This window comes from Hoplias malabaricus, chromosome 6, assembly GCF_029633855.1.
Source record: "Hoplias malabaricus isolate fHopMal1 chromosome 6, fHopMal1.hap1, whole genome shotgun sequence".
Classification (NCBI taxonomy): domain Eukaryota; kingdom Metazoa; phylum Chordata; class Actinopteri; order Characiformes; family Erythrinidae; genus Hoplias; species Hoplias malabaricus.
In genome coordinates, this window is record NC_089805.1 from 2,157,511 (window position 1) to 2,166,403 (window position 8,893).

Sequence of the window (8,893 nt, forward strand, 5' to 3'; positions counted from 1 at the left end):
GATTTTATTCAAAGTTCATTTAGAGCATTTCTGTTGGTTCATTCAGTGAGAAATTTTTACACATAGTGAAAGATAGCTGCTGGTGTGGGGTGTGCTCTCCCTGTGTCTGCAGGGGTTTCCTCCAAGTATTTTTTAAATGATTATTATTATTATTATTTTTTTTGCCACAATCCTTAAACCCATGCTGGTAAGTAGATCATTCAAAAGTGAAGAGTTAAAACTGACTTTCATTTTGGTTGGTTACAATAATGAACAGTATAACACTCAAATAACCTTTAGTGCTCAGAGACTATGACATCATCAGTTTTCCTTGAGAATATGATGCTGATTCAGCATTGATCTGTAGTTGAAATGTAACAAAAAAAAGCAACACTAACAACAAGAAACAATATCTAACATTTATTTCAGAATTAATTTAATTTAGCATTCAGAATAATAACAGCACAGAAATAAATGTCAGATAATTCACGTCTATGATGGAATGTCAGGGAATAATCTCAGTGCAGGCGTTGCTTTGTGTCAGTGCTGGTGTGGAGTTGGGGTTCACTTCCAGAGAATTCCTCTTGTTCTCCAGGACCACACCATAGCTAAAACAACACAGAAAAAACACAGTGGTCTATGACAGGAGGAGTATTTAATGAAAATTCAGTGAGGCCCAGGTGCTAAAATATGCTCTCAGTCAGTGTCCTTAAAAAGCCCTTAAACCTGATTTCTAACTGACTTCAGGACGAATGTACATTACATACAATGTGCATACAGTACATTAGCTTACAAGCTAATTGGTTTGATCATTTTATGTGAACAATGATTCCTAGCTAGGAACTTTAGTTTGGCTCCTGAATTTAATATAGCTGATGATATTATGGTAATGTAACCCAGTGAGATCCATTAAAAAGGAGAAAGTCTACATTCATTCATATGTTTTGAGATTGTCCCAAATATTTTAATTTCAGGAAATCAAAATTAGGTATGCGCTCTAATACTACTGATCAATACAGATGATCGCTTAGATTCATCAGCCTCTCTTGCACTGTTTGGAGTGGTAACAAAAACAAATGTAACACACACAAAAAAGAACAGATGTTTATTAAACTATGCTGAGAGATAGATGGTTAGATGGAAAGCTCACAGTCCTCTAATAGTAGCACAGTGGGATAGGAATATGTTTAAACTGGAAATACATGGTTAGAGGGTCTGCATAAAGATTTACATTAATGTGGCAGTCTTGTCACTAGGGAGCTGAGGAATGGAGAGCGGTATCTCACAGCTTGAATATTTATTTGTAGTAGTTATTACAGTCGTATTAACAAATGGACACAAACTTTGTTCAATAAAAGGGAAAAAAGTGTGATGCTGTATTACTAAATGGTGTGTAAAAACTATACATTTCTATTGTGGTTAATTTTAATATTAAAAATGCTGTATAGAGAAACAGAAATATTTACAGTTGGGTAGCTGTGACTATAACGGTTACTGTCACCTTTAACTGGGTGCAATTATGTAAAAATAAGTAGCCCACCTTATTTCAGATCTTATTCTTTCACACCAAGACACCTTGCACTCTAATCAACGTCCTGAGGATGTTCTGTTGGTGTGTGATATGATATCCTGTTGGTTTCATCACCTCTAGGAAAAGAAAATAATTTGAAGTCTCAAATGTGTGTTAGCTTCAACAAACGTGGAAGTAAGCACTGGGAATACCAAGGCCTGACTCCCAAGACATGTCAGTTAACTTCAATTAAATTCTGAATAGATATCAGCTTCACAAAACCAAAAAAAAGCAGTTGTTGGTGTTTAACAGTGTTCTTTGTTGACACAAGATACTCAGTCTAATATCAGTCCCTGTGCACACATACATTCACACAGTCAAATAAATAACCTTATCATTCAACAGCTGACTTACAGCAGTCCTTAAAACCTATGACTTGAAAAGGACTTTAAAATATTACAGTCACAGGACTCTGATCCCAATTAAGTGTGGCCTTAATATTTCGAAAACTGGCCTGATTAAAAAAAAATATTCTCGCTTTGGTTATTTGGAGGTGTGTTCTCCCCGTGTCCACGTGGGTTTCCTCTGGGTGCTCCGGTTTCCTCCCACAGTCCAAAAACACACGGTGGTAGGTGGATTGGCAACTCAAAAGTGTCCGTAGGTGTGAGTGAATGTGTGTATGTTGCCCTGTGAAGGACTGGCGCCCCCTCCAGGGTGTATTCCGGCCTTGCGCCCAATCATTCCAGGTAGGCCCTTGACCCACTTCGACCCTGAACTGGATAAACGCTTACAGATAATGGATGATGATTGAATGGTTATTTGGAGGGTGGAACCATGGTGCAGCAGGTAGTGTAGCAGTCACACAGCTCCAGGGACCTGGAGGTTGTCGGCTCCCTCTGGGTGACTTGTCTGTGAGGAGTGTGGTGTGTTCTCCCTGTGTCTGCATGGGTTTCCTCCGGGTGAATGTCTGTGAGGAGAGTGGTGCGTTCTCTCTGTGTCTGCGTGGGTTTCCTCCAGGTGACTGTCTGTGAGGAGTGTGGTGTGTTCTCTCTGTGTCTGCATGGATTTCCTCCGGGTGAATGTCTGTGAGGAGAGTGGTGCGTTCTCTCTGTGTCTGCGTGGGTTTCCTCCAGGTGACTGTCTGTGAGGAGTGTGGTGTGTTCTCTCTGTGTCTGCATGGGTTTCCTCCGGGTGAATGTCTGTGAGGAGAGTGGTGCGTTCTCTCTGTGTCTGCGTGGGTTTCCTCCAGGTGACTGTCTGTGAGGAGTGTGGTGTGTTCTCTCTGTGTCTGTGTGTGTTTCCTCCGGGTGCTCCGGTTTCCTCCCACAGTCCAAAAACAGACGTTAGTAGGTGGATTGGCGACTCAAAAGTGTTTGTAGGTATGAGTGTGTGAGTGAATGTTTGTGTGTCTGTGTTGCCCTGTGAAGGACTGGCGCCCCCTCCAGGGTGTATTCCCGCCTTGTGCTCAATGATTCCAGGTAGGCTCTGGGCCCACCTCTACCCTGAACTGGATAAGCGCTTACAGATGGTTACAAATGAATGAATGGCTATTTGGAAGATAGGCCCTGATTGGCCAAACATTGGCTTTGGTACGTTAGAAGATTGACCCATACAGACCAAAAGTTGGCTTTGATTATCCAGAAAGTTGAGTTATTTAAGGAATTATTAACAATCCGTCTTTCCAAATCTTAGCACCTGTGACAGATGGCATATGTTGCAGGCCATGACAATCTACTAGGCTGGTAAAAATTCATCCACTGTTATTAGACATCCAAATATGTCAGCTGACTAAGCACCAAATTCTGCTTCATGTAACAGGTTTTAGATGTACCTGAGCTTTGGTTTGATATAGAAGTGATAAATGATGATGATGATGATGATGAGTACTGGAATCACAAGGAGGGACCACAGCCGATGATCCTGACCTTGAAATACACATCATCACAAAATCCCATCAGAGTTTCAGCAATTTCCTTTTAATCCTCCAGTTTACACATTTTACACACATTAGTGAGAACACATGTAAACACAGTACACATGTAAAGACTGATTGGATACTCACTGGATCTGATGTTTCCCAGAATAGTCTGATTACCAACTTAAAAAAAACAAAAAAAGAGGCATATTTCATTGCACTCTATTAATACTGACATAGCACTAAAGTCTAAACTTCTCTCAGTGTTTCAGTTATTTATGTCAAATCTGTGGGTTTAAGCTCCAGTTGAGGAAATAAAACAAGAACTACACTGAATTACTCACCATAGTTTGAGGGCGGTGTACTCGTGTTGTTAATGGCTAAAGAATAATAAAGAAAATGACAAAAACAAAAAAAACATAATAACTGGTGAACACTTGACTGTTTTTGACTGCAGCTGCAGAACTGAATTACAAACTACAGTCTTTTTGGCTAAACTCATTTTTTCAGCATCTGCGATTAAAAACAAGTTCCCTGTTCTTACAAAACAGTATTTTAAAGAAATTAAACACAAGAAAATGTAGGTACATACCAAGATACACGATCTGGAACTGAAACTGGAAAAGAGAGAAATCAATAATTAATAACAATAAAGATACAGTTATAAGAACACACCACTGCTCATGATGTACTATAGAACAGAATGCCTATGGTTTAAAAAGTGGTCCAAAGACAGATGATTTAATGTTGGAAATGAACGTACACCAGTGCCGTGGCAGGTCATCTTATACTCAAGTCCAGTGATGCAGTATTTGGTGGTCAGACTGTCTTGAGACACAGCAAGGACTAATGAGGGCAGGGTCTTATTTGGTGAAGAAGGGCCACTGTCAATCAAGAAGTGTCTATCCTAAACAGCAGCAGAAAAGAGGAACATTAGTCCAGTTATTTAGTTAAAAGGAGTTAATTACGTGAGTTCACTCTTCCATTTTAAGAAAATATTACACTATTTGTTAGAACATTGCTAAAGGTACTGGGCTGGGCTCTAGCACTTCAGAGAATGGTGTTGCACTGCTGATTAAAAGAATTTGAAGTCATTGTTTGGACATGTTTTGCATATTTAGTACTACTCTGGTTAGTGCTGCTTCCTTCATATCCTCACCAAAAATCAGCTCACCAAATTCCCATGGCTCCACATCTCTGCATGTAAACACCTGCCACTCCCAGGCACATACCCTACATGACAAAAGATATGAATTCTCCTGTTCTAATAAGTGGGCTGGGCTTACCTTTGGTGGTGGTGAATGAAGACTCAATTCTTTTCTTTGTGCCGCCATCAACTATGGAAAGACCCTTTTCTGTTTCAGCATGAAAATGTATTGATTTGACCTCCATTAAGAATTGGCTTGGAGAGTTTGATGTCGGAGAACTTGACTGACCTTAACTGGCCTTCTCAGAGGAGTAGAGAATGACACACTACCCATTGCTCGTATTAAATGTATTCATGTTGGGTTATATATCAGAGGTAGAGTAAATAGAGGTCTCACCTTTGTAAACCACTCCTGTTCACAGTCTTTGTCCTTCTGGTATCTGAGTGGTTCGGCTGGAACTGGATAACTGCATCCATCAGAACAAATCTCCTCACAGTTCAAGGTAAAGGAAGAATCCTGAAATTGTGTTCAAAACCCAGTTTGTCAATTTAAATATAAAAACAAAGATTTGATTGTCTGATTCATGAATGTGAATTATGAATTTCCACAAAATTTCTGCAGATAACAGATACATTTTTGGCATTTGTGTTTATGAAATTGTTTGGTTAACAGCTTTTTAACAGTATAATTAAAATTTTTGGGCAACTTATAGGAGGCCTGCACATTTATTCATTAGAAAATGATTTAAAATTTCAATCGATTGTCAATGATTAATTGTTTTTGATTGTCTATCCTCTAAATGAAAAAATTCAACTGCTTCCTTGGTAGATATTATTTGGATGCAATACAAAAGGAAACAGTGGAGAGCACTCTGTGCCCACAGAAGAAAGACTAGAGGACGCCCAACACAAACTGTGCAGCAACAGATGAGCTACTCCCTCGGGCTTACATCTACAAGAACTACAGGGTATGTGTGTCTGTTTAAAAATGCATCTGCCCTACTGTGTCAGATTTAGTGTTACCAAGCCAACAGCAACACACACTAACACAGCACCACATCAGTGTCCTGACCGTTTAAGAACCGTGTGAAAGTGGGGCAAACAGAATTACACAACTACAGATGGACTACAGCCTGTAATTGTTGGTCTACATAGTGCACATATTTGGTAAAACACCACTCTCCTCACAGACAGTGACCTGAGTTGTGGTTTGAACAAGAATCTGTCACACTTTTTCCTTAAACAGACATATGAAAAATTCTCATCCAATTACATGTTTTATGTAAAAAGCCCAACAGCGTATGTTCTACACCATGAAGCTACTGGAAAACTTAATGATCTGCACTCAGGAATCAGAAAGAAAGGAGTAACATTTGTTTGTTAAATATCTGCTTACATTTGGTGGTGGAAAAGATGGTCCTGCAGGAAATGTTGCTGTTGTTAGACAAGACAGGATCAATGCAGCTCCGATGATAACTCTATTCATTTTCAACCTGTAAATAAAGACAAATCCTGAATGAACTTAGACATGTTACTGTCAGTGTTCCCCTCTGTTGTTTGGGTCAGATTAGTCTTAGCCACAGACGTTCTGCCCAGCAGTTGGCAGAGAGTATGATACTTTCCGTGCACTAATCTGGCCCAGGACCCCAGGTTTTGCCTTCCACCACGTGCCACGCGAAATGAGCAGAAAAAAAAGTTCTCTTCTGCAGAGAATGGACTTCTGTCATTTTTACCTTGAATTAAATTTAGGATCATGTATTTATGTACATCTACTCGAGTAAAAAAACCTCAGTAACGATTAAACTTTAACAGTTCTTGACTAGATTAATAGTACTTTTACTGAAGTAAGGGACTTCTGTACCTCTGTGCCACCATGTCATCCATAGAAATGAATGAAGCTATGCATAAATTGTCCAAATATCTGTGCTATTCTATAGTCTTCTGAAACAGGAAACACAGTGTAGAGCTTGTGTAAATCTTTTGCAGAGCTCACTAAGAATCACTCATTCTCCTAAATAACTGTCCCAGAATGCCCTACAGTCTCAACAGAACAAAGTTAGAAAAACTCAAAGTATTTCACATATACTTTCCAACGTTTACACAATGAGCTAAATTGTAAACGTTAGAAAATAACAGTGAGATAGTACCAATGATGAGTAATGAGTTTCAGTATCATTGAGTTTTTCATGAGAGAGATTGAACAAATCAGTTGTTATTTTTGTAGTTGGAGCTATAGCTACAGTATCTATAGAGTGAGGCTGAAGTTATGACAGACGTCTGACAGAAGTCACTGCTGACATTTACTCTTATCATAGTGTTATAGAATTACAGTAAACTATTGTAAAATGTTGTACATTGATTATATATTAATAGTATTTTACTGGTAGCTGAGCTGTATGTTTGTTCCCTGCAAGTGGCACACATTCATTCATATTCCTTGGCTCATTTGACATGAATCCCTTATCAGTTGTAATATTCCAGTTACAGCAGAAACAACACAACGATGCTGTCCCCACACACACACACACACACACACACACACACACACACACACACACACATGGGATTTGAAGAAAGGCTATGGGCAATAATATCAAAAACTATGCCGTAGTTTCAAGTGTGTTACTGTGATTCTGATGTGTGTGTTTTCTGGGAACAATTTTGAAAAATCTGCCATGTGCAGCAAATGGAGGTTATTACCATTTTCCACCAATGGAGGCTACTTCTACTTTGATTCTATTAATTATTGACATTTTTGTTTAGTTAATTTCTCATTTTCTTGAATATTGTGTGCACTACAGTAATGTACTAGTTGTTCAGCAGTCTATATATTAAACAAACTGGAAAAGCTCTTACCTGTTATACTTCCAGCAGAGGTTAGATGCAGAGTGATGAAGTCTTACTTCAGTGAGGAGGAAGTGATGCTTCAGAGAGTATGAAAGAACTTATATAAGGGCCCCGCCCCGCCCCCCCCCCCCGCCTTCAAGAAACTTCAGATGCTATGTCACTTCCTGGCATGTCTGCAGATATTAAGCAGCAGGTCTATTCCATAAGACCATAAAACTTAAACTATAGGCAATTGAAAAAAAAACACTTCTGTAGTTTACTGAAAGTGTATCTTCAAATTGCATTGTGTTTGACTCATTACACATTTGATGTCCTGTTGAAACCTGAAACCTTTGTTCAGTTTGTGTCACTAGCTGAAGTTTTATTCTCTGTAGAGGGCATGTTAACATAAGACAATTGCAGTGAAAATGGGTAAAATGCAAATAAATCCGGAGGCATAGTCAATGTGTGTAATCTTTCTGTTACAGCAAAAAATACACACAAATTCTGACCACACACAACACATACAGATGGGACTAAAAGAGAGACCATGGGCAGTAGTATCAACAACTTTGCATTAGTTTCAAGTGTGTTACTCTTATGTGGATGTGTGTGTTCAGGGAACGATGTTCTCTGGGTCCTGGATCCTCTGAGCTCTATTTAGGTTTTAGCTATGCTCAGCCATGACTCAGCAAAAGTGACTTTTCAACACTAAAATTGTATGAGTCAACACCAAACAGCTGAGTTCAATACCTTGACTGAGGTTAATATAACTTTACAGTGTGTGGGTAAATGTGTTTTTTCTAGTTCATACTTGTTGTTTACCAGTGGAAGTGTATCAATGTGAGTTCAGAGCAATTTGGATCAGATACAGGACTAAACGGGAATGAAACTAAAAAGAAGGTTCATGCATGTACAGGAAATAAACAAGTGTGCTAACATCAGAGGATATGAGCAGGTTATCACTGCTTTTTTATATTTAGAGCCCAGTGCTTTTAGAATAATGTGAGTCCTTAAGGTCAAAGTTAGGACCAACCTCGCTGTAAATGAAACAGAGCTTCCTCCTCACTGTGTTTTTAACTTCAAAGTGCAGATATTCACAAAGATGAGGGAGGAATGTGTGCACTACGCTAATGAACAAAGGCTAATGAGCGGTCCAGAGCTGAAACAAACTGGAAAAAAAAACATCAAATCATTTTAATAAATCCAGCAAAAGTACTTTTACATCCAGTTTTTCCAGCGTCAGTTTAGATCAAGTGTTTCTTCAAGGAGTGTGCATGGAGAATAATGAGATGATATACTTCCTTCCACTAACAGTGATGCAAAAAAGGGCCGACTAATAACACTGACATATGACGCTCACGTCACCAAAATAATGGAGCAACTCGGACTTCTATTGCTGCGTAAACAGAAACTCATGAGTCAGGCTGTTTTTGCTCCCTCTGCAGTTGTGTGGAAAGTTATTGTCAGAAGGGTGTGTAAACAATGAGCACATGAGTGTGATATGCAAATAATC

The 8,893-nt window shown here is 39.1% G+C and overlaps 1 protein-coding gene across 1 annotated transcript; it reads right to left on the reverse strand.

The window, feature by feature from the left end:
- Positions 1-454: 454 nt before the first annotated feature.
- On the reverse strand, positions 455-7,469 carry LOC136699294 (uncharacterized). The gene is made up of 10 exons (XM_066673890.1): positions 7,408-7,469; positions 5,948-6,044; positions 4,949-5,068; positions 4,168-4,311; positions 3,997-4,021; positions 3,749-3,784; positions 3,552-3,587; positions 3,321-3,414; positions 1,520-1,626; positions 455-587 (listed from the first exon to the last, which is right to left on the reverse strand). The coding sequence occupies exons 2-9, from the start codon at positions 6,035-6,037 to the stop codon at positions 1,563-1,565; spliced, it is 609 nt and encodes a 202-aa protein (XP_066529987.1). The 5' UTR covers positions 6,038-6,044; positions 7,408-7,469; the 3' UTR covers positions 455-587; positions 1,520-1,562.
- Between the last annotated feature and the right edge of the window lie 1,424 nt (positions 7,470-8,893).